Below are 26603 nucleotides of genomic sequence, written 5' to 3' on the forward strand. Positions count from 1 at the left end.
ATACTACTGCTGACCTCCTCTGTTAAATTATCAGTAGAAGGTCCCATGTACTGCCAGTGGGTGGGGGGAAGTGTGTTGATGGTGCACTCCTGCAGGAAGTACCTCATCTCAGAGTAAACTGCAGCTGTATTAAGAAGTGGAAATCAAACAGCACTCAAGGATAAACAAAAAACCAAAAAAGTTTAGAAGTAGTCTGGAACTTGAGACTTACCTGCTTTCCCCCCTAAGTCAGGCTGCATACTTGCTCAATCAAAACTTAGATCCCTACCCATAAACAAAGACAATTGCTACCATAATATGAGGATAAGCAAGTAAACTTTCATTCAAACCCTAATGACAATTACTCTGTCAAAGTCCCACTGAAATTTGGGTATCCTGTACTAAAATCTGGTTATCTAACTAAAGTTTCAGACTAACTGCTGTCTTTTAAAAGGTCTTTAAAGGAAAGAGAACTAACAGAGGATCTCAGTAACGCAGGATCATTTGACTCCATTATGCTCTTTTCGGTCCAAAAATATACTTTCCTTTCAAAGGACAAAATTCTGTTCTTGCTTAGGGCACAATCATAACGAGCAATCTACAGGACCTCTGAAAAGACATCAGCTGCTGAGCAGTTTGGCTCACTCATAGCTTTCCACACTATTATTCAAAACTCCATAAAATAAATGGACTCCCTATCTCCTATTCACAAACCTTCAGGTCTCCTATGGTCAATAAAACACTTTTCCTGCAAGAAGAGCTAAAAAACTAGGCTCCTTTATGCTGGAAATGATGTATGTACACTACATGGGGAGGGAATGGCTCTCCAGTCAAAATCTTTGGGGCTTGGTAGCCAAGCAGAAGAAAGGCATTGTGTGTTTAAATTACCACTGTCAAACTCATTCTTGAAAATAATTTAAGATTATTGTATTCTACCCCCTGCTATATATCCAACAGACATCAAACTGAAGAGAACAGCATTTCAGCATGTTAAAAAGCATGGCATTGCCATTTTAAGTATCTACTTGTGATGTTTAAAGCCAACAGTTGCTGAAAAAATTATTAACACCAAGTATAACTAGCAACGTGATTGAGTCTTCTCCATGTTGATTTACTAATAAGGTGTGACCTTAGGCAGGGTAGGGGGATTGGAATTGGGATCCTATAACTCATGGTTTTTTCACAGAGGTGGGAAAGTAGATTAGATTATTTGCTGGAAAAATATGGAACTTATGAATGTCTTTTAAAGTGTAGCTTTGTATGATATTTTCCCAATTTTTCAAAGAGTTGTCCTTCACCTGTATTTTTACATAGTTCTATTTTTTAATACACTTTGAGTGGAAGATTCTTCTCAGCTCTTGTACGATCTACAAACTCCCATTTAGTACTTTGAAAACGTTTGTGAGGGTTGGTTCCTGCAGTGAGGGGATTCTGCTCTTTTCCTCAGCACAGATCCTCAGAGAAAGCACTTGTATTAGCTATCAAAGAACAGAAGCAGCAGTAGAAGAGCAGCAGCACACCCTGACATGCAAGAGACAAAGCTTTAGACTATGATTTTTATTCTTGCAATGTTTGAAATGTTATGTGTGCGCTTCATTTGACTCAAGTACTGAATATTACATTACTTTAAATAAACTATGCCAGGTATTGCAACAAGGTACTTAACTTACCCCTCCCATTGTAATGCCATCAATAAGTGCCACATATGGCTTCTTGCAAGTGCCTGTAAGAAATGTAAAGAAAAACAATCATGCATCTTTTTCAAAAGAGTGGACCTGTGGCTACCTGCCACGTGACACGTTTCCCCATGTCTTAATTCAGCAAGAGCAACAGAAAATAAATGGTAATTTAAACAGTAAAACATCAACTTATAATGAAGATTGTTCATATAACTCTTAAAGAAACATCAGTTACTGACTTACTGCATTGTGAGTGTTGTAAGAGAAATTATACAGCTATCAAATGTCAGACTGTTTGCTATGTCAGTACCTGACAATTTAGCTATTATAAATAGCTTGGTAGGACATTGGGACACAACAGTTGCCCTTTCACCCCCTCTCACAGCCTGGTTTAACAGCACAGTGTGTGTCAGCCCTTCAGTGCTTTGTTACAAAGCCACATGAATTGGCAGGTTTCAGTCAAAATGTGACAATGCAAACATGTTCTGTCTTGCCAGCTCTGTTGGATGTTACAACCCTTGAATGTGGTGCAGGAAGGTCGAGATGATAACGTCCTAAAGTACCACAGTTATCAGCTACCAACTTTATCTGTTGGGGCCTTTAAGAGGCATAAAACCAAAGCCCTGATGCTTTCAATTACCATTCGTGGAAAGATTCAGATGCTCACTGAGAATGAAACAGCTGCCTTTGTATTCAGTGTTTTCAGGTCCGACAAAGTTCGAAAAGATTGCTGATACAGGTATCCCCTGCATCCATGTTGCTAGTTTTTCTGTTACAACTATAGGTCATTGTTTAAGAAATAAAGTATTTTAAAAGGCAGTTCAATCCTTCAAATTAGTAGTTAGAAAATGGAGCAGAATTGTGTTTTTAACTTTGTTCTTGCATGAAGGTACAAGCTAATGCATGGGCTGTAGATGCTAGCCTTTGAACTAAATTTCTATAGCAGCATTCCTTTCCCACAGCAATGCTGTGAAAGCAGCTCCCCTGTGTATTTTTAAGCTGGAGAATATAAGGTATAAACAAGGTAGAAATCTCAGCCTTAAAGGAATAAAATCATACTAAAGTTATCAAAAATCTAGGTTTTGTAATTATATTTATTATATACATTGAACACTCTAATAATAATAAAAAAGACCAACAAGAAAACAAACAAAAAACCCCACACAAAACAAAACAACCCCAGACTTTTAAATTAAGTACCCTTGCAACAGAATCAAGTCCAACTGCCATAGTAATACTATGTTTTCTCCAAGTATGTGAAACCTTAAACTATTTTTCTGGCCTCCTGTTGGAGAAGGCAAGGTACATAACAAGCATGCCCAACCTAGAAACTCAAACAAAGTAAAAATAACTTTACTTTGTAAAAAGTAAAAATAACTCTTACTCTAATAACTGTGTTCTTCTGTCAATGTAAGCAACACCTTCACCTCTCCTCCTGTAGGGACTAACACTGGATATAGTATTTAAAATCTCAAAATGTATTAAGTATGTTTGGAATAGTTTCTTCTCATCAAAATATTCAACTCCTGAGTTTTACCCTGAAGAATTAATATCCTTTCTTATTATCTCTTACCCCTGTAAACTTCATGCAGTGTCTTTGCTGCTAGTTCTTTGCAGTAAGCTAAGCAGGTAACTCCTGGCCTCAGTTATGCAGTCTTAGTCTTTCATGCAGTCTATTTAAATGGAAAGCCTTAACATGATTTGATCTTCTGATTGAATATTAATGATTTTCCACATATCTATTTTTAGCTCAGGTCTTTGAGGCAGATCAATGATACTTACCACAGAACTGCAGTGTCTGCAGCCAAGACTTAATTCTTCCATAGAGGAAATGTAACTACCCAGAACAATGGGATGGGATAGAGCAGCTGTCACAATAGCTCAAACAAAAGAAACAAATTCTGCATGCAAGGTATAAAAATGCGATGTTACACTACTGGTACTGAAACTCAGTTAAAGAAAAATTAACTACTACTTCCATGATGTTTTCACGGTCTTTAATAGATTAGCAAAGAGAGAGAGAGTAAATTTACATTCAAAGCCAGTGTTATGAAAACTGTACTGCTTCAGAAACTGCTATCAAACATACCAATGGCGTTGTTCAGCCTGTATTCTCCTTGGAAGAACTCTTGGACCAGTTTACCTCCAACTTTTCCTGCCTCTGTGATGGCTTAAGAGAAATAAAAATTCTGAAGATAACTAAGTTTAATACAAATATAAGTAATAATTAATAGAAGTAATAATAGAAATAATAATTAATAGAAAATAAAAGTAACATTAACAGAAAATAATGTCACATAAGTGGGGTTTTTTTTCCTACAGCAATTAAACAGAACTTAATCCTGCTTTATTATATTTTAGAAAATTTGCTCAAACTTAAATATGACTGTTCAGTCTCAAGTTAAGTCTCAAGTTTGAGTCAATTGTATTTTGCTGGAGACTCTTTCACGTACTTGTGAGAGTGTGGTCCCTTTTCTACACTATGGAACTCCTCCTAATGTCTAGTACTCTTGTTTGTGATATTTTTCATATCAATATATAGAACAGTCACTTCAAATTGATTAAGACTAAATACTAAGAATGAGAAGCCAATTAGAGCAGGACATAATTTAACAATAACCCGTGCTGCTTGTTTACCTACAGCTTAGAACAACTGCTAATTTTCACACTTCAGAGATTTCCCACAGTTTATAGCTAAAAAATAATCACAGATACATTGATCACCACTGTCAGTTCTGCATCTAGCCATCTAAAACATCAGACACACATTATCCAATGCTATCACAGCTACCTACTAGGACCCTTCAAATTCTTTGTGAAGAAGCTGTCAGCAATGAAAATCTGGGAAGAGAAAGGTAGAGACAAGAACCCTCTCTCCCCAGGAATGACTGGCTGCTATTACCAGTTATTCATAAAAATGTTTATGAATAACAATTTTTACTCTTTTATACAATGTCTCAACAGCTTTCTCCTGACAAATAACTTAAGTAGTCTCTGCACATCAAGGTGTCATAAGAAGTCAGCACAACTAATCTCTTACTGTTGTGTAGCAAGCCTCTGTTTACCCAAGTCACAGTAAACAAAGGAAATAAATGCAAAGTAGCACAGTAAACAAAGGAAATAAATGCAAAGATATGTCAAATGTTTAAGTGACTATAGTCCTTACCTCTGATGTCACCTCCAGCACAAAAAGCTTTTCCCCCAGCTCCCTTTATAATTATTAGAAAAGTTTCAGGATCTTGCTCCCACGTCTAAAAAGAAGTAAAGGTTTCCGTGTAAGACTCAAGTGTGCAAAAAAAAGGCTTTCTCTGTATACTGTCTATAATTCTTATTTTACTTTTTAAAAAAAAAATCAACCCATGCTTTAAAATAGTTTGTCTTAAACTGAAGTTTGAGAGCTAAACGTCTTTCTGCCACCCCTGAGCCCTTATCAGCAGTGACATGCGAGATCAGCAGAGCTGCCTCGTGTATTTCAGAAAAACAACTGTGCAGAGCTCCCAGCCCCTGAAGAAAGGCAGCACCTCCTGAAACAGGGCCTGACATCAATCCCAATGGGAACACAAGGCTGGGGCAGAAAGCTGGGAGTATTGAAGATGGATAACGATATTTCTGGCCAAATTGTGAAAGTTGTGTAAATTTAAGATGCCTGGCAAAGAAATCAGCATTTAAATTTTTGATGGGTTTTGCCAAAATGACTGCAATCTCCGCCAGTGAAGGAATGGATCAAATCCCTTTGTCCACATATGTTTTGTTAGGTATAAAGACTGTGGGGTTTGGATTTTTTTTTCTCCTCAATTAAATGCACTGGTACCTGACTTCAGCAGAGGTGCAGCTTTAAGAGAAAAAGATGCCTTTTTCAGGCATTCCACCCTCCCTCCTTAACTGTTTATATGTCACTGAATTAAGTGAACCCAGATAAAAGAGAAACATGATATTTCTGTATACCAGCAACTGCACTTAAAATTATGACACCTTTTAAGGCTGTGCTTCAAACAAAGCAAGGTACTCAGTACTACAGATTAAGTATTTCTTTCTTTAAATATTCTCCAAGGAGTGCACAAATTTGCAACACAACCACCTATTAAAATACCAAAAGGCAGGCAACTATCCGACTGGTATCTAATGAGTTTGTGGATATGATAAACAGTACCATTAAATTAAAAAGGACTATTTGCATTCTTGAAATCTCACAGTACTTCACTAGCTTGTGGAAACAGTGCCTGTAAATCCATGAATTCCTCATTTAAGGAATGATGCTGACAGCACCTTGCTTCCTAATGGTTTGTACCTTTTATTTCAGCCACGCAGCCTCCCCAAAAAACATGCATCCAATCAAGAGGCAACACTACTGTATAGACTGAAATTTGTGCATGCCAACTGACCAGCTGGGTGTTGCCTAAAGGAACATACAAATGCTTTTTTTGAATTCATTCTGATACTAATATGGATGTTCATTTATCCATGGAGATGCTAAATTTAACTTTGTCTGACAGCTTGTTTCTTTGACGTTTTCTCTTCCTAACTTGCTTGAAACTGTCTCTTCTCATCCTATAAATCTGAGCTCATCGGCCAATGCACTCACACAGACTTTCATTCTTTAAATCAGTATACTAAGAAGTGTCAAACTGTATTTTAAAATTGGTTTCAAATAAGATATGTATAGTGGATGGGGAGAAGTGGAGATACTAACCTTTAGTTGTGGGTAAATTTGTTGGATCATAGGAAGATTTAGTGCATTGAGAGCCTTGGGTCTATTCAAAGTTATTATGCCTGCACCTCCTCTCTTTTCCAACAACACTTCAGCTGTTGAATCTGTTGACATTTTCTGTACATGCAAAACCAAATAAATATAGCAAGTGTCATCAGTCAGATAACTTGAGTAACATACAAAAGTGTTTATGGAAATATATTCTTAAAATTCATTATTTAAGATCATAAAATATGCATTTTGCCATTGTATACTAATTGTACACTTTCCCACTGTGCTTCAAGTTTTATTTGCAGTTCTTTTGAAACTGCTTCATGTTTGAGGCCTTCAGAGTAATAAATCTCAGGCACCTTTTTTGGCCACACATTTTTAACAATGACATTTGAGATAAGTGAAATTAAGAAAAACAACCAAACAAAAACCAACCAAACAAAAAACACCCAAACATCAATATGAAACCACAATTCCTTAAAACTGACATTCTGAAAATACCTGCAACTATTAGAACAATGAAAGTGCCATGTGTGCCTACTGGCAGTTTGACACTCAAATGTACACATTGCTTTGTCTGCAAGTAACTTTTAACAGTAGAAAACAAATCAGTGAACTATTTTCACAATTGATTTCAAAGTCACAGTGGGATGATATTTAAGGAATTTACAGAAGCTAACACAGAAACTATCTATAAAGGTAAGTAAAGCCAAAATAATTAAGCTTTAATTTACAATATAATAGAAACTTTTAACAAAGTGCTCAAAGATGTGAACAACACGGTGCCTAAGCAATAAATGACAGCTTTCGGAACCACAGTGAGCAGACACATTAGAAGCTGCATGTGCTGTCTGTCTTGAGGGAATTAAGGAGTCCTGAAAGCTTCCAATTCAGTCAAACAAGATGCTGTCCTTACCAAATGTTGTAATATTACTTGCAGTCTGTTGACTGTCTTCAGCCTAAAACAGAAATATTAAAAAGACAGATAAAACCATAAACCAGCCACACAATCCCCAAATATCTGACTGCTGGGTTAGGCAAAGCAGTGGCAGAAAAATTTCTGAACGCAAATGTTTTACATTCTCCTTTTTAAAACCAAGCAAATTAGGGTACAATTTTGTTATCCAAACAGTTGCAAATTCCTTGCTTACTAGTAAATAGACAGCAGATACCAATGTCAACTACTAATGTTTTCAAGTCAGGAGAACCTGGAAAGACAGAGGGTTTGGGGGATATGAATGATAGTTAACAGTGTGTGTCCTTTAAAGATTTACTGCCTTTTTCTGGATGTTTAAATACTGGCACTAAAAAAAAACAAAACAAAAAAAAAACAAAACACACCCAAAAAACAAACAAAAAAAATCATCACAAACCAACCAAAAACGGTCTTGTCAAAACCTTGTGTATTTCCAAAGGTTCTATTGCACAAATCTGCCCTCACGTGTACATGTATTTACACAGTTTGTCTAAGAGGCTCGAGTTTCTGTGGGTGACAGGAGAGATCCAGACCAGGGCATTCTGTGCCCCTGTCACTGGTTTTATTTCTTAATTGTCACTGAGGAAGGCAGCTATCGATGGCGCTGCCCAGACGCCAGACCCCTGGAACGAGGAACTTAAGCGTACAAACCCAGCCAACTACATGTTATATGTTAATGCCCCGGCATCCTACGCTGTTTTTAAATAGCATGCTCGCTTTAGCACGGGAAAGTCAGCCCAGGCCTGGCTGATCTAGGCCTAAGTCGCGAGGCACAGCAGCTGCGGGGCCGCGCTCCGCGGCCGGCCCGTCCCGCCTGCCCGCGGCTCTCGCCGGCGCCATTTCCCGCCCGCCGGGGCGGCCCCGTTACCTGGGCAGCGCGCGCAGCACCCGCCCCGCCATGGCGGCCCCGCCGCGGCACAGCCGGCACCGGCGCGCAGCGGCACCGGGGCGGGACGGGCGCATGCGCGGGGCTCGGAGGGGACGCCGCCGCATCCCGGACCGGGAGCGGCTCCTCCAGTCCCGGGACTGGCTCTGAGGAGCGGCCGCCGACCTCTGGTCCCCTTTCCCCGCTCGCCCTCCCGCCCTCGCTACCTGAGGGGGGAGCCTGGAGGTCGGCGGCCGCCTGCTCCCCCCCCCCCCCCGAACAACCCCTTTGCACAGGTAAAGGCAGGTTCCTTACCTGGGGTTTTCCTACCTGTTCCCCGTCCGGAATGAGGCCGGGAGGTGTGAGGGCGCAAGGTGATACAGTTCTCTGTCAGTGAAGCAATGACGCTGCGTGTAGCAATAACAAACCATGCTTGTTGGCTGCCCAAAGTGGGGCAAGTTGGCGTTGCCAAACTGCCTTCAGAGCTCAGCTTCGTGGACTGAGACTTTATTCTAGTGGTTTGTTATTTTTCAGCAGTAAAACCGGTTTCTTAATTTCAGACCTCCTGGTTTCTCTTCATCCCTTGTACCCTGTGGACACACCTGTGCTATCCCACACCCACAGCCCCAGCTACTGACACAAGACAGCGAGTGAGGTGGGATTAAGGAGCTGCTCTCATGTGACCTCGCACTAAGAACTGCTCGTAAGTGAAGGTGAATATATGGATTAAGCACTAGCATGGTTACTGCCCTGACAGCAGCTCAGACAGCTGTGAGCTCAAACACAGCATGTGTGTGTTCAGCATAAATAGACTCAGAAACTGCAAATGGGAAAATTGCCTCTTTTTTTTTTTTAAATTATTATTTATATTTTAAAAAAAATCCAAACAGAGTATTAAGGCACTTGAAAATGTATGGCCATCATGTTAGGAGTTCATAGTGCTAAATTCACTTTGATTTCCATAACTAAGACCATTCCATGAATTTTGTTTCTCAGGCTTGACATGATCAGCGTGAGACTGACACTGAAAAGTGTGACCAACCATGGAATAAATGACATTAAAGTGCACTAGGCAGAAACATGGGTTCATCATCTCTCGGTGTAGCAAGTTCTTACCACCAGCTGTCTTGACTCACATTAGTATTAAAAAAATCCAAACAATCTTAAAACCTTTTAGCTAATATATTTTGCTGGAACAAAAAAATCCCAGCTCTCAGAAGCACTTCTAAAAAAGTCCCCAGAGGGCAACCTTGCTCTTCGTTTCGAGAAATGATTCAGCCCCTGCTTAGAGCAGCGTCATCTGTGTTGGCATTTCCATTGCAATGACTCTCAGGGTGTATTAAATTTGGTTGTAAAAGTCTTAATCAAACTAAATACGCATTAAAAAAAAAGATACAGAACATTTGTGTATTAATGCAGTCTCAGTTTTCAGTCTTGCACGCTCTGAACAAAAAATAACTGAGAACAGGACATGAGGTGCTTTTGCAGTCACTGGGAGACTACTACAAACTAATGAATTGCATAATTCATTAGGCAATCCAGACTATTAAAACTTTCACCTAAAGGTTATATGATAATCAATGATGTACCTTATTAGAGTCATCTTGAGTATATACAGCCCTGTATGCTGCTTTACATCAAGTACCATGAAATTAAATCTAAACCAGTCTAAAGGACACCAAATTATCCCAGTTGCCAACCTTGAACCCTGACTTAGATACATATTTTATTTTATTTTTTTTTGAGGATAGCTCTACATCTCTCATCCAGGCCTAACCAATAACGGGGAGTCTGATAAGCAGGTAACATTTTTGTTCTTCATATCCTATGTATGAAAGTCTATGCATTTCACAGACAAATAGAAGCAGAACCTTTCTGTCAGATAATCTTTTTTGCTAGTGGTGGTGTGGAAATGAAGAAATGGGTGTGAGGAAACTAACCTTGGGTAAGAGCAGGTGGAGGCCGTCTGAAACCCCTGGAAATCTCTTAACAAATCCCATTTGTACGTGGGCAAGGCTGTGATCAGGACATGATTTCATAGGGTGTCTGTTTCAAGGGTCCAAAATAGAAGTCGGTGATCTGATTCTTCTTTTACTTATGCTGATTTTAAACTATTCTCCCTCTGAGTTCAGTATAAATAATGGTGTAGACCCTTTCTCTGTGGTATTCCAGCTGTAGGTCTGATTTAGGGCAAGAGCAGGGCCTACTCATTTGTAAACAATGAAGTAGCAGCAAGCATTGTCTTGCAACAGCTGCTGGTTTCTTTCCATGGTGGTGACACTGAATTTATGTTCAATGTTTTCTTAAAAATCCTTTCTTTTTTTTTTTTTTAATATAAATTGCTTTCAAGAAGAAGGGGTGGTGACAGAAGAGCCATCTTCTTTGAGCTTAGTGTTCTTCATTTTTAAACACGCTGGTGATGGCTTGAATTTTCCTATAGTTTTTTTAGGGGGGTGCTAGGTGTTAGGAAATTGTGATTTTATCACAGACGGCCATTTAGTTGACTGCAATCCCATCCAAAAAGTAACTCGCATATCATTCTGCTTTTTCATAGTTCTCCTGCACACCCCATTTTTTGCAGAGAGGAATATCAAAGTGAAAATGTTTTCTAAAAGATAAATTAAAGTAGAAATAGAAAAAAGAGTGAAAATAATGGAGTTGCACGAAAATAAGTGGAATGAGATGACCTTTAACCTGGGAGTTTATGGATGATTTAATATTGGCAAAGAGGGTTGCAAGAGACTGGATATACTGGAGGTGAGCAGCACACCTAGTAACCAAGCCAGGAACTCAGGGAGTACAAGTGCCATAGCCAGAAGGATAAGCAGGTTGTAATTCCTCCCCCTGGAAAAATTTCCTGGCAGTGCACTCAGCAGGTTTGGAAAGAGAAAACAACTTGCAGACTGTAGGAGGACTTCAGAATTGAGCAGATGTTTTCAGGTTTTGTTTCTGGGGTTTTTTTGGTTTCTTTTCCAGAAAAAAAAACCAAACTTTAGAATGCAGGAACTCTTGCTCCCTAGAAGTATTCCAAGAGCAGCTCAGCTGCTTTCTGTGTGCCACCTGCATATCCCTAGTTAATCATTAACTTGTGCCTCTCAGTTGGCTCTGAGAGCTCCCTGTGTACTTGACCAAGACCAGATAATAAATGGTACAAGTACTTCATCCTGTCCCGTGCTCCTGTGTCCAGGCTTGCTGTAAATTTAATCTTTTCCTCTGCTGGTCTAATAGCTGGTACCTAATTGCTCTGAGTGTGGGTAGCAAGTGCATCCTTACAGCGTGTGAAGGTAAGGAAAAATGAGTCTGTGAAGGCTTGAGGAACAGAATGGGAAAATTTCCAGCTCATCCCTGCTAACTCGTTATTACTGTGCTGACAAACAATCCTCACATTGTTATTTCTCAGTCCAGTCTCAGTTGGCAGCACTCTAAAGCACCTCCACAGGTGACACAGGCAGAAATTTCCTTGTGCCAACTTGGATGCCAAATACTAAAGCCTCAGGTCTGCAGTGGAGAGGCTTCCAGTAACGTCACTGAGAGCAGAAGTAGCCTTAAAATAAGCAGAAAACTAATCTGTTCCTCCACTCTCTAACAGTAGGCCAGCCCAGGGAGGGACTGAAACACCAAAAACACCTATGAAATATGGAGAAGGAAAATTTTGCTTTTGTCTGTAACATGAGTAATCTCATTGTACAGAGTGCCTTCCCTGGGGCTCCATGCAACATCTGAAATCATAGATTTGGGCTGAGGGCACAGCTAATGGCATGCAGGAGTGAATGCCTCCTGTTACAAGAAAGTGTGTGAGGAAGGAGAGGGGGGAAAAAAATCAACTTTCCCCCCCCTTTTTTATTTCAACAGTTAATTTGCATCTTATCAGTGGGGAACTAGAGGTGTTTGGAAAAGGATGAAAGCAAATCCATAATGAAGCTGTGTGAGCGAAGTACTTTCCATTTTCCTTTGGCCTCAGAGGGCACCGGGGGAAAGTGTGGGGGTGGCTGGGTGCTGCTGCAGATGCTGCCGCGCTGATGAGACAGGGAGGGAGGATCCGAGCGAGGTCCATCCACCAGCGAGTTCCTCTCCTCCCACCAGCCCGGCTTAGACATACCACTCATGCTGCATCCACCCTGCCAGTACTCCCTGGGTTAGACGGGACCCTGGGCAAACACCCGCCTACATCTTTCTTCCCTGCTGCCACAAGCAATCTGTCATTCCGCTCCTCGAACCACCCTCCACCTACGTACAAAGCCATAACTGTGAGGAACGCCCTCCTCCCTCCTCCTTTCCCTCCCCACGAGCCTGTTCTTCGTGGGTGAAAAATGCTGTCTTCCCAGAGATCTGGTCACCCCCGAATTTGGCTTTGAGACCCAAGCTGTTTGATACCTTTTAGGACCACAGCTTGGAAACCTCCGCTTGCAGATCTATTGTATTAGTTTTTCAATTGCACATAATTGCACATGTGCAGGTGGGAAGGGGCTATTTGCTTCCCACTTGCTCTGATATGCCTCCTTCCCTAAGAGGGCCGCTTCCTTCCCTCCCTGCTCTTGGCTTCCCACGCATTCAGCAATCAGAAATGCTGCAGAAAACTGACCAGCTACCAACCCGCCCACCTGAGGAGGAGGAGCACTAGCAGCAGCAGCACATTTCTCTCGCTCTCAGCTTTTTAAACACAGTTAAAAAGAGCTGTGGCGTGGGTGAAAATAGCTGTAGGGAGTGTGTGTGGGAACGGGGCCAGAGGAAAGTGAATTTTCTCTTGGTAGGACAGTTAACTTCTAGTGGACCAAAAAAAATCCCCCAAGGATATCTTAACTGCTGAGGGTGTCTTTGTCTGTATAATTAGTTCTTAAGGTTGAGTTTCCCAGGTCTGGAAAGAATGAAACTGAGTTTCTCTCTCCCTGGTAGTGCAAGTGATGGCAGGGAAGCTTGCCTACCAGACTCCAGGAGTCTGCTTAGCAAATGATATCTGTATTGCATCCCGTTGTGTCATCACGTCTGTTGTGCTGCTCTCGATGTGTGTGCTTGATTCTGTGAGAGTCAGAGCTGCCTGTATGTAGGAAGAGAAAAAGGCACGTGGTTTTCACACAGTGTGGGTCTGTATTTCAAAATACCGTCCCTGTTGGACCTCTTGAAATAGCACTGTCCCAGAATATCAGTTAATTCAAGATTTACTCTAAATGTGTGCTTCTAAAAGAAATTAAATTCAGGCTTTTCTGTGTTAACAGGACGTTATTTGAGGTGTTTTGCTGGTATTAAATGAAAATAGCAGTGGAACTAGTGTAGGAAAGCAGAACTTGTAAGACTAGTGGTATAGAGTGCAAAGTGATAGTGCTGCTTCTTGATAGACTCCAAGAACTAAGGGTCCTCCTCAGCTTTGACATTCTGACTTGTTTTGACTTATCTATCTGAAATACATGTTTCACAATATGTGTTCCTAGTTATAGTCATCCTAGCTTGAGTTAGTTGCGTGCATTCTTCTCAGTCCAAAACTCTGCCCATACACTGATTTTTGACTAGATTTCACACCAGCATCAGACTTTCCATATACGTTACCGATGCAGAATCTTATATCGGGATGTGGTCTTTAGTGGTTCAGACATGCAGTAACAGCCAAATAATGAAATTTGACTTTGAAAGTATGGGAGATCTAAAATAAAATATTGCGCAGGGCCTGTAGTTTTCTCCTTGTGAGTAGAAACCTCAAGCCTAGGAAAGGGGCTTGCTGACCTCAGTGCATGTCCCCCACCAGTCTGTCTCCTGTGGCTCTGGAGATTTAACCCTAGGGTTGGAAGGAAAAACGTAAGCGTAATTTGTTCCACTGATCAGCTCAGAAACAAAGGGAGTTATGAATAAGCCTAATTACCACATTTGCATGTGACAAAACAGATCAGCTGATGGACTTATGTTAGCAAGAGCTACAGCAGTATCAATGGAGATGTAACCTTAATGGAACTAATTATCCTGGTGTTTTTAAAGTCTTATTTATGAATGGTGATTAATATTTTTAATATATCTTCGTTACCTTCCACTGAATCTTATGTAACTCATAATTATAATCTACTGGAATTACATACCCAGCCTAAGGAGGAACAATATTCCAAATAGTAAGTTCATGTCACTTGACTGATTTACTTTAAAACATTGCAGTAATTCCTTTGTCAGTAGCATTTTGAAGCACCATTGGCCTGCTTGTAATTCTACCTTGCATTTAGCATTGGTTCAGTTAACTTTAAAGGTAGTGCTTTTCATACCTTTAATATCAGTGAATGTACATCATATTTTAAATGCAGATTATATGCTTATCTTGCCAACTACCATTAGCCTGAAATTCTCCTTGTATGATCTATTGTAGTGGAATTATATTATTCAAGAAGCAGTAAAAAAAAACCACAACCCAAAACAAAAGAAGAAAAAAAAAAAAACACACACAAAAAACCCATCAAACCCTAAATACTTAGAATCATTAAAAATTATTCTAAATCAGTCCTGTATGTAAGATTCCTCTTGGCCTCCCCATTTTGTCTGTTGTTCAGCTGGAATGTCACATGATGTGGTCTTGAACCATCTGCTTCCCTCTCAGGGGTCACAGTGAATGCCTAGTTACCTATTTTGTTTCAGTCAAAATCACAGTGAATTAAGCACAAAAGCATGTGATGCTAATTAGTAGCTTTCTGACAGACCAGGAATTTGAGCACCTCAGATGTTTATTTCAAGAATTTGTTACTCTAAATTAAAGTGAGGCTCTTCAGCAGGGCAGTTTGGCTGACAGAGTGACAGTATCTTATTTAAATGGATGTGGTGTATTCAAACCTTTCCATGTTTCTCATCTGACACCTCACACAGGTATTAATTTTCCCTTGAAAAGATCTACATTTGATTTTAGAAGTAAATATTAAGAATATTTTTTAAAATTTCTTTCTGTTTTATTTCATTCTGGAGTACAATGAAAACTGTTCATAAAATAATGAATTGAAGAACATTGCCTAGGGAGAGAGATCTCATTTATTGCCACAAATGATGCAAAGGACAGCAAAGCAAATTGCAGAACTTAGAAATGAGGGAAAAAAATAGATCAGGAGAATAAATAGAGGCCTTTAAGCTATTAGGAATAAGCATATATCATTCACTGCTGCAGATATATTCTGTTTATAAGTATAAATTATCAGCATCCAATATGGGCTAATAATGAGCTTCAGTGCAACTCAGTTTACCAGCTCTGTGTATAATGATTAACCTGGTGGAAAGGATGTGTAGCAAGTCAGAAGGAAAAGTGTTTGTTTGTATTTTTTTCTTTTTTTCTTTTTTTCTTTTTTTTTTTTAAGAAATGTGGTCATCATGGATCATCAACAAACCTGCAATGGCAGTGACAGGGACAAGTACTTGGTTCCTTGAGCACTTACTGAATGGACATAGTTCCTCAGGGATATTACTGCCCATTGAAGAAAAGCAGTGGCAGCTGTGGCAGGGCACAATAGAGATCAAAATTGTTCACAAGGAAATACGTGGTCTCCAGTATCATTAGTTCCTCTCTGTAATCTCACTCTTGGATTTCCTGATGCCACTGGTTCTCCTGTCCTGACCCAGGCTGTCCAGCTCTCACTGTGTCTCTGCACTAGCAGGCTGGAATGGAGGTGCATCCTCCTAAGAGCACTATATGGGAATATATATAATTATTTCAGAAATAACATGGAACTCAATGTGATTTAGTCATACTTTGACACACCTCTGTCTGCCAAGAAAAATGCAGGCATTCCCTTATAGAACTGTTGCTAAGAGCACTTCTTCAGGCTCTAGGAGTGAGAAGGTGCTTTATTGTATGGTTAACTGCAGGAGTTAACAGCAGGGTTTCAATCTGGGACCTGCCAAGAAATAAAGCGTGTAATTACAGGCTGTGCTTCTGCCTAGGAGATGTCACACCATGTAGAATTAGTCTGGGACATTATTCTGTAAATTTAAGACATTTTGAAAAGTGATTTTACTGACATTTGTAGCCTAAAAAAAAAAAAAACAAAGAAGAGAGTTTTGGCCAGCACCAAGAAGAAACGTCTTTTGTTTGTTTTATTCTAAATTTAAATGATTTTCTAAGAAAGCAGAGACTTTATGTTTAAAAAAAAAAAATCCATTTTCAATCTGAAATGTTAATGGAAATTTTTTTCCCCATGACTGAGCAGAAGAATCATGAAACATATTTGGTCTGTGCTTTCCCTCTCCTGTGACAGCACTAACATCCCTGTAGCTTCTGTGAGCCCTTTGGAACATTCACTGTCAAGGAGTTACCCTCCTAGTAAGAGACAGCTGAATTTTGCAGGTACAGCTGTCTGACGTCTCAATTACAATACAATTTTCAACATATTTCAAATAGTCAGAAGAAGCAGACATTGAGAAATAACTTTGTAGCTTTTTCACTATTCTGCTTTAGTTTTCACTTCTGTATTTGACTGTCTCATCGTAATATCAACATTAAACTTAGAGCTGAAACAGAAAGATGCAATACACTGGTGATAACAAATCTTTTCATTGCTCCTATTATTGAGCTAAAGCATAAATATAGTTTATCTGTATGTTTGTGGTGCATATATCACAAAAAACCACATAGCACAACGACCCAGGATTATAGAATCCAGAGGAAGAGGATTCAGATGCTTTGAATTTCTGTGTTGCTTTACAAAACAAGACATGGAATATATTTTCCACTTCTTTAAGAAAGAAAAGCTGTTCCATAAACTGTTATAAACAGATATCCAACCAGGGCCTTCAATATATGTAAGAAGGGACACGTGCTTTTTCTTTCTAAGCAAATAGTTTGACCGTGGCTTTACATGTGAGCCTGTAACACTGCCATCTATCAGCTGCTACCCAGTTCTGCAGAAGGAAATGAGCCTGTTTTTTTAGCACAGGACAAACAAATCCACAATGTATTAAAATGCACTCACTCAGCTACACTCCTTTCCTCGGGAGTACTTCAATTATCTTTTTTTTTTTTCTGAGATACATAAATTTCCCACCTGTCTAAGAATTTCTCACTGTCTTCACTTTTTCAGTTTAAAAACCCTAGCATTTACAGAAGAAAGAAGCCCCAGACTTTGCCAGGTCCTCCAGTATGCAGTTTCAGGAGGTTGTAGCATGTTTGCAGAAGCAGTCAGCTGCCTGTTACACAGGAACCGTTTGCTTTTGTTAGTTATTCACAATCAGCAGTCATAATGCTTGTAGGTAACATAATTACTCACCACAGAATGGCTGCAACAATGGACTGTGACTTCCTCACTGCACAAGAACAACCAGAAGCAGATCTCTCAGGAAAATGTGGTGTTATTTCTAGAAGGTGTAGGAAAACATCCTCCCTAGAAGGTGCCACTTCATGTTAAATACCTGAAAACGTGTTTCAAAGACTACAGTGACCCCCACTGTTTAACCTTCACCTTTCTTGTTTAAGAAAGGGAACTGTTTGCAGATCCATGACAATCTTTCACACCTGTCTAGTATGTAGGATGTGGGCATTATTTACTTATCTCAGAAAAAACTACAGCTCAGATGTGCTTTTAAAGAGTCTCACCTGAGGAAACAGCTCAATTGAAAGCGTAGTTCACTTTCAGTCTTGTTTCCCAGCGAGGCCTGGGTTAATTAGTAGCCAACTTTCCAATACCCATTTCCTCCTTTGTTGCCTTTTCCATATAAACCATGTATATTTGTTCAGCCACTGCTGTTGCAAGATCACCCCCACCCTGCTCAAGTCCAAAGGTTTACCAGTTTTGTTTATCTTATAAATATAAGAAGGAGTAAGATAAGACAGGTTTTGTAAACAAATTATTGTGTTCTATTTTAGTGATACTGCATTGACTTAAAACTTGGTGCTGTTGGGTCAAAATTTAAAATATATTGCAGTTTGAAGTCTTTGAAATTCTCCTCTAGTATTACTATTTGGAATGGTAGTTTATGCTTAAATTAATAATTTAGAAAGTAAGAGATACAAGGTAGATGGACAACCTATGTGTTCTGTACATTTATGTCTATCCACGTTTTCATTTTTGCTAACGGAAATTATAAATAAGACACTTTACTGGAGAATTTTCAAGATCAGAAATCTTATTTCTCAGAGGGCTGTCTGAAGGGTTTTGAGGCATCAGGAGGGCTGACTCACCATTGTGCTCCATAGTGCTCAGTTTAATTGTTTACCTTTTCTATTCCACTACAACCTGAACAACAAAACCCCCCTGCGGTTCAGAGCTGATGGCATTTGCACTCTCTTTAGTGATATTATTCAGCACACATGCTACAAAGAAAGAAGGAACTGAGACCTTAGGCTTTCCTTAACATTTCCTGATGTTGCTGCTGTCAGTGGCCAAGGCTTTGGAAGACACAAGGAACACTTGACTACTGCTTTTCTGACTTAGATACAACCGATGACAAGAAGGGGCCAGCTGCTCATAGTTTGGTCTGGCTTCTCCTTCTCACTCATATACTAATGGACCTGTACTAGTAGGAAATGCTACTGTTTTAAACACATTAGAATGGCTCTGCCATTCAGGAATAGGAAAAATGCCTTCCCAACTCAGTACATCTGTAAACTATTGTTTAAGGCAAAGTATGAGGATTAGTAACAGTTATTACAAGGTGGCCCAAGGAACTAGAGGGCCCATGACACCAGCAGTGGCCCAAAGGTGAGCTGCAAAACCAGACCTAGTGTTTACATGAAACATTTAATTATAAGAATGCATGATATTTTGAAAAACTGAAGGGAAAATAAACTGTGGTACAAAATGTTAGAGAACTAATAATTTATTGTTATTCTAGAATCTTTTAATTGTTCCCCAGAAGATTACAGGTTTTAGTAAACAAAAAGTCTAGTAACCTGGGGATTTCTCTTCTTTGCATGTGTCCAGCCTCCCCCAGATTTTGACAAACTTTCGGCATCCACAGTATCTTTGCAAGCTTTTGACAGGTCTCCTTCCAGCTTAATTTGATTTTTCCTATTCCACATATGAGAAGAAAGAGTAAATGAATTTGCTTTCTCCAATTCAGGACATCATAAATCTGCTTTATCCCTGCTAATTTGCTTCTTTTTCTGACTGGTGAATACTAGACTACTCAACTGTTCCAGGCAGAGGAGTCACTCCAAGCTTCTAAGCATCCTCTCTGTACCTTTTCCAACACTAAAATAGTATTTTTTGAAAGGAGGAAAACATCCTGATTTTTTTTTCTATAATGTTTATGGGATCCATGCTTGAATTTTTCTGCAGGTGAAAAAAAAATCCATATATTATGCTAAAACAGAATTATTTTTTACTTTGCAATTGGTTTTGCACATATTTATTTTTTCCTCCCTCATAAGTGCTTTGACAATTTTGAACCTCCTGGTAACAAACAGTTAACAGCATGTTGTAGCAAGAGAAGAAATCCTCAGGGAGGTAGGTTGTACATCCTAAAAGCAGATAAAATTGTCCAACCCTACAGGCAACAGACCTTTTTTCAACTATTTATAGAACAGGGGGAAGAGAAGGGAAAGAAGAAAACGAATTAGTAAATGACTTTAAAAAGCACAGGTACTTAGAATTCATAGTTGATGTGCTGATTTAGGGAGTCAGGAGGTATGACATAGAAAAAAAGGTAAGAAACATTAATAGTGTTACGTAGACAAAGACTATTTTTTTCTGCTTTTATCACCTTCCCGTGTTTTGGGTTTTTTCTTTTCCCACCCCACCATTTCAAAGGCATATCCTTAGAATGACACATCAATTTTCTGTCTGCTTGAGGTTTAGAAATAGCTGAGTTGTTATAAATAGATCACAATCTGCAAGAGACAAAGAGAATGCAAATACTGTAAAAGCTTGGCTGAAAAATTTAGATGTGGATTGAGATTTCGGCTGTCTCCCGGAGTAGAAGCACTCGGTCTGAAATGCTCTGTTAACCACAGCAGAGGAGCCCGTGCTCTGTGTGCAGCAGTGGGGAACAGCCAGGTGGAGTCAGGCAGCGCTCCTGGTCACGGTGCCAAGCAGAGAACGACGGCCCCGGGAGCTCACAGTTCCATGACGTGGGAAGGAGGCACCTTGCTGTTCCCTATTGCGCAGCTAAAACACAAGAGGCAGTTACCCTTCTATACACTGCAGAGCCACTAAGTCAGAAGGTAGAACTTCTACACCATCATTTTTCTGGCAGTACTCGTGTACTTTGAATCGGTAGTGTTCGTCGAGTTTGCTCCCTCTTTCCACTTTGCCTCCAAAACATCTTAATTTTAGTGAGATGTTGTAGCATATGGTTGAAACCCTGTCTTTGTCCAACAAGACAGTGAAAAAATAAAAACTGGGAAACAGTTGAATATCCCTTGTTTTCTGAGTACTTCCTTTGTGAGGTCATTTAGATCCTGCTGACGCTTTCAAACAGACTTTGGAAGACAAGGAGTTGCCCTGCCCTGAAACCTGATACCTGGGAGTGGTACTATTCCTACAGCCATATACAGACAGCTGAAGTCCATTTTTTTATCTTCGGCTCTATAATTCTGTTAGAAAGCCTGAGAAAGATGCTTTGGTGACTGTGAGTAAAATAAGACATTAAATGGAAGGGACAAACTTTCTCTAAGATTTTTTTCTGTTTTGAAGAGAAACTGCTCCCTGAAACCAGACTGGGTTTCACAGTAGCTATATCATGGCAACAGACTATACATTCTAATTCTATGCCAAACACAATGTCACACCACTAATGCAGGGCCTGGTCTTGCCCAAGTCTGTCTCTGTCATTGGTTCTAATAGAAGTTTAGGCCAATACACACTGCAGAATCAGGTTCTTCAAACTTAAATTAGCATTCTCTTGAAAACTAAACATGTGTTTTTTTCACTGTCAATAATTTTGTTTCCAGGTTTGGAAAAGAAACATTGCTGGGGAGGAATCCAATGAATTTATTAATGAGCTCAGTAAGTATGGAACTATTAATATCCTCTGAGATTTTGTTTGTCTTATTTTTATCTTCAGCTTCAGACTCTGAAGTAAACAGCTGTTCTGAAGCTTTCCACTGAGAATACTAGAGTATGCTGTCTTAAATACATTGTGATTATTTGGATGTTGTAGGAAAAAAGTAAATAGCTGTGTACAATATTTCTGAAACAATTTGTACCATTACATGAAGTCTTTATCTCACGTTACACTGATAGCCAAAAAGAAAACTGATAGCCAAAAAGAAAACAAAAACATTTAAAACATTTCTTGTATGTTATTAATGATTTTCCTTTCCAGCCAGAAATCTGAATACAAAAGTGGAAAAAAAACCCAAAAAACCTATTTTCAATAGTTGAGGGCTTCTATTTGTCCAAAAAGCATCTATTTATTTCCCCATCACTTTCATCAGAGATACTGCTTTGAGTCTCAGTGGAACTGATGTCTGTGGCACTGAAGTCCTGACACTTAAGTACTGAGGTCCTTTGTTCTTTACACAGAGGAATATCATCTCAAGAGTTTGAGAAGGGCATCAATAAGCTGCTCATTGTTTTTACACTTTGAGGAGGGGGAACTGTTTGAAATTCACCTTGAAACTAAATTCAAGTGCCAGTATCACGTGGATGTCCTCTCATTAACCAAGACATTAAAAGAGTTATGCAAGACATCAGTTATGCTGGAGGTCATGGGATGAAATATAGAATAAAAAGATCAGTATGCTTTCGGGGGAAAGAGGTCAGATGGCTAACACTGACTCCCTTCTGTATGAAAAGTGACATTTACTGCTCTTATTTATAATGAGACAAACTCAGCTCTACAGTGAGTTAGATGTGAGGCCTCTGAAGTCAGCAGCTAGCCTTGGTCTGAATTTGGTGCCATGTGTCCCTCAGTACAAAAGATTTTTTCAATGCTTGTGTCACACGAGTAGTTCTCATCAAAAATCACATTTACATGTACTAAACAAAAATGCCTGTCTTAGTCTTGGTCTAGGTTTAGAAAGCTACACTGTAGAAGACCTGCATTTAATCATAACCTGATTAAAAAAAAAGACCCAAACCAAAAAAAAAACCATGTCAGGTAAAAAGTACTCGGAGTTATCACCATGTTTTTAGACATATAAATGGTGAGAATCCTTGTATTAAATGAGAGGAGTATGTAGTGCTGTGTAAAATCAGGAATTATTTTCTGCAATAGTTTTTTAACCTGTAGAATACCGAACCTCAATTAAAATTTGTTTTGGCCAGGGAATATTTTGCTCTGCAGTGACATTATATTTCCTTTAAAAGCTATTCTCAGAAATTTAATTTAGTCAAAAAGCTGAGAACTCAAATTCCCATTGACCTGAAGTCACTGACTAGCAAAGCAGGGATATCTGACCCTAAATGCGTTTCTTTTGTGGATGTAAAGGACAATGATGGTAAAGAATTTCTCGCTTGAATGCTGGTATTTGCTCCACCCCGTGCTCTCAGATGGGATAGAAGGAAGTTCCTAGGGATCACAGAGAACTTGTCAGTTTGTTGTCCCTTGGTCATATACCTGCAGTTATTAAACATGTTAGACATAGCAGTGACTTAGTACACTCAGAACACAGCGTAGAAGACAAATGTTTGTGTTACTAAAGCCCTGGAGAGCAAGGACCTGTTGTGCAGGACGTGCCTGGCAGAGGAGGTGGGGGTATATGTCATATTTTTAAGTACTCTGCCTGCCCTGGTCATTTGCATTTTTTGTTTTAACACTTGTAGTGTTTATTTAGAATAAGATATACGTGCATGGGGGAGCTATTTCTTTAAGTTTCAGTTGGATCTTTTCTGGGGACCCCACTATAAGAGAGGGTCTAAGTGGATCCTTCTCAAAGCTCTGGCTGGTTAAGATTCCCTCCCTCCAACTCCATCAGTGCCAGCCACTGCTGTTCACACTACGTTTTAAGAATTTAATATTTGTGAGACTGTCACTGCACATCAAATTCAATACTTGCCAGTGGATTCAAAGGTTCTTGAGCTCAGGAAAGGCTGACTACTGTATAAGCAGATACCACACAAACACAAATCTAAATTTAAGGGGGAAAAAAAGAGGAAAAAGGTCTATCCAGTAGGAGGAAGTTTGTTTGTACACACACAATAAACACAGTCACGGTATACACACTTTCTGTACTGTTTTGTTCATTGCTTTTCCCTTCTCTTTGCTAATGACTGTAATGCTTCCAAAAGTATTTGATTAAAAATTAAAGGAAGGGAGTCCTCTGCTTCCCTGCCAAACCAGACAGATCACTGCAATGGTTGTCTCACTGCCTGTGAATATTTTGTCCTTGGTTACCATTAACATTGCTGCAGCTCTGTATGATTTGCTGATTCACTGGGTGACTGTTCCTCAGTTCCTCTGTTGGGATTTTTCTCTTACTGGTGACATAGTTGCATTTAGTCTTTGAAACACTAGGAAGAAGTCACATTTTTCCTTCTACTGACTTAGAGTCTTCCCAGATGTACAAACTGTTGTGTTATGAAGAACTTCCTCAAGAGGAAGAAATAAATGTCATAGTTCCCTTAATGTAGCGCCTCTCCTGGCAAAGAACTGACTAAAAAAATTAGTTTTCATGTTATGCAAAATATATTAAAGGTCTGATGGAAATGAAAGCTTTTCTGTTTTCTTCATTGTACTGTGGGGCAAGTCCTAGCAGCATAAATCTCACCTTCAGCTTATCTTTCTAATCTGACTGATGTAATTTTTTTTTTTTGGTTTTGGCTCAGAGTTAAAAGCTGCTAAAGGACAACAGAATATTTTGGGTCAACCAGAAATTCTTGATTTCAAAGTACAGCTCCAGCTCATGAAAGAAACCTGTAAGTTTTTCTATATGTTAAAATTTAAGCTCCTAGAAACGATTTCCATAAGACAGGGCTCACATACTTTACCTTTGTCACTACTGCAAAATAGCAGAAGCACAAGATGCTCGTATCATTCATAAAACCTACCAGATGTTTTTTACATGACAGTTGTGTGTCTTATGCTATGTTTGCTTTATTTCCCCTCTAACCTAAGGAATAAGCCATGGAGTCAGCTGACACCACTGAGTCCTTTTCAAGCCAAATCTAATATATGCAGTCCCAGCAGCTATTTGTGTATAATTTTGTTTATTTTGCTTTTAAAAGGTAACTACTTTGCTTTAATTTTTCAGTTTACTTGGTGCTTTCTTTTGACATTAAATTTGGTTATTTGGTTTTTAAGCTATAAAGCATTGGTAACTATTTTTGGCAAGCATTCTCACCATGATATATGGTAAAGTCATATGGGGAACATGAATAGAAATCTATATAAAGTAACATATGCATTGAAGCAAACCCCCCAGAAACACACAGGCATGGATAAGTTTAATCCAGTGTGGCTTTACAGTACAGAGTTGATTATATGGCATGTGTATGTATGATTTATATTTATTTTTAAAAGTATTATTTCTGAATATTCTAATATGCAGTGGTCAGGTACATATTTATTAATATCACTCTATTAGCTAAGAGAAAAAGATTGTTGTTTGGTATGTCACATTTATATATCACATTTTACTGCAATTCAGAGCCTGAACCAGAGGTCTTTGAAGAAGAGATATTTCAATTACTTTAAATAGATTTTACACTTGACTCAGCTTTTTATTTTGTTTTATACTAGCAACTATTTTAATAGAAAACTTTATACTTCAAGTAATTGTCAGCTACATTTCCTTTCCTCTGAACACTGCTTTGCCTAGAAGTATCTGTGATAAAAATACATTAGGACAGTTTGTGTGCAGAGCAGCAGTTTCTCCATTTTTGTTAACCCTCATTTTCATAGCTGAAAGAACTCTCTGAGGAAGTGTAATAATGTGTAACAGGGTGTAATACAGATCTTTACACACAGACTCACTGAAAGATATAACCATGCAGAACCCTACTATGTTCAGTTTTGCTCAGGCTAGAGTAGCTTGTTCTGTGGTCAGGCTTTTCACAACACTCCTCACACTGCTGGATTGGGCTTTTAAACTCAGTAAGAAAACACTTAAATATATATATATATATTAAAAATTACATTTTTATAGAATATATTTAGTACTTATATAGGTTTCTATATCATATAAATAGGATTTATAAATATATATGTATGTATAAAGAAAACATTGTAAATCACTGTATTAGTCATATTCTGTACTCTGGTCCTCAGCTGTAACTTCTTGTTCACATACCTGGTTATGCAACTGCCTTCAAAGAAATTTTACATATTTTGTTTTAATTCCTCTATTGAGAGAGCATTCAAAAATAAATTATTATTTTTTTTAATGTCCCTGGCTCCTCCAAAGCCCAGTAGAAGGAAAGGGAATGATCAGGATGCAAGTCTTAAGAAACACAGCTCCAAGAAAAGGAAGAACACAGCTGCAGAAGATGGTCACATTTTTAATGTGTGGTGGGCAATGTTGAGTTATCAGAGGTTAGGGAAAGACTGCTTTTATGGCTCCAGTAAATGTAGTCTGTGACTACAAAGATCAGCTTTCCCTTTTCAGTTCGCAAACAATGACTGGAAATTATTTGAAATACATGTTCTCCCTAAAAGCATTTGTAGTAATTTGCCAAAAAAGTCTCTATTAAGATTAAATAATTTCAGTTGGAGCAGAGATCTGACTTATTACAGTAACATTTTGTAATAAACCCCCCACTACAGGAGCTGATGGTTGCCTGTCTCTGCATTCTGCAAGATTACAGGAGGCCTGTGCTCCTGGTCTCAGATGTGGCTTCTCTTTGTGCTTAATTAGCCACAAGGGAGATACTCAAAGATGAAGAGTTCTGAAAATCCTTCCAGAGACAGATGATAAACAAGCCTTCTCCTGCCCCAGGTCATCTCCCCTAGGAAATTCAGCTTTGGTCTCCTGCCTCCTTCACGAGAAGCCTTTACTGTAGAGGTAGGCAAGATTTTAATGGGACAGTGTCCTCAATGGCAGGTGTATCCATGTACAGAGATCATGCCCCATCAGTATGTCAGCGTGGCAGGGGAACAACCTGGAGAGAGCATTGCCTTCCATGGAGTCTGGAAGCCCTTCCACTTCGGTGAGGACTCCAATTAAATGGGTTGAATGCCCATTTGGTGCAAATGGGTTGGTGCCCCTGTTCCTGTCTGTCTGCTTCAATCATGCAAACTTGTAGTTTTATCTCAATTTCTCCCCTTGGGCAAAATAATGCAATTTTTTTTCCTTGAGGAGATGGGGATCCTCCCTCAGAAAAGGGAGGTACAAATAAGAAGATGCAAGTAGTGATGTGTTTGTTCTGTGGTATCCCAGTGAATGATATCTGCAGTCAGGTCAGTGTCCCGGGCAGAAGCTGCCTGTGCTGTGCAGCTGAGAGGGATGGCCAGTGGAGTTTACTTGCTTTATTGACCTGCTTGGACTAGGGCCCAGCGTGCACTCTTGTGTAAAGAACACCAGCACTTGAGCTTAATCCTCAGACAGCTTCAGTACCTCCTGTTCAGCTCAGGGCTGAT

General features: G+C 39.3%; 1 protein-coding gene and 1 long non-coding RNA gene across 2 annotated transcripts in view; one reads left to right on the forward strand and one right to left on the reverse strand.

Moving 5' to 3' along the window:
• Positions 1 to 8348, reverse strand: part of HIBCH (3-hydroxyisobutyryl-CoA hydrolase) — a 42662-nt gene extending 34314 nt beyond the window's left edge. The window contains exons 1-6 of the mRNA XM_064660471.1: positions 8202 to 8348; positions 7274 to 7316; positions 6349 to 6483; positions 4825 to 4909; positions 3748 to 3828; positions 1650 to 1702 (exon numbers count right to left, since the gene is read on the reverse strand). Coding sequence (XP_064516541.1) covers positions 1650 to 1702; positions 3748 to 3828; positions 4825 to 4909; positions 6349 to 6483; positions 7274 to 7316; positions 8202 to 8326 — 522 coding nt within the window. The 5' untranslated portion in view covers positions 8327 to 8348. The remainder of the gene's footprint in view (positions 1 to 1649; positions 1703 to 3747; positions 3829 to 4824; positions 4910 to 6348; positions 6484 to 7273; positions 7317 to 8201) is intronic.
• Positions 8349 to 8360: 12 nt separating this feature from the next.
• Positions 8361 to 25784, forward strand: LOC135416999 (uncharacterized). The gene is made up of 7 exons (XR_010431854.1): positions 8361 to 8494; positions 8759 to 8901; positions 9945 to 10000; positions 21037 to 21091; positions 23855 to 23944; positions 24144 to 24253; positions 25432 to 25784. It is a non-coding gene; the product is annotated as an uncharacterized LOC135416999 (long non-coding RNA).
• Positions 25785 to 26603: the final 819 nt, after the last annotated feature.

This window comes from Pseudopipra pipra, chromosome 7 (assembly GCF_036250125.1).
Source record: "Pseudopipra pipra isolate bDixPip1 chromosome 7, bDixPip1.hap1, whole genome shotgun sequence".
Classification (NCBI taxonomy): domain Eukaryota; kingdom Metazoa; phylum Chordata; class Aves; order Passeriformes; family Pipridae; genus Pseudopipra; species Pseudopipra pipra.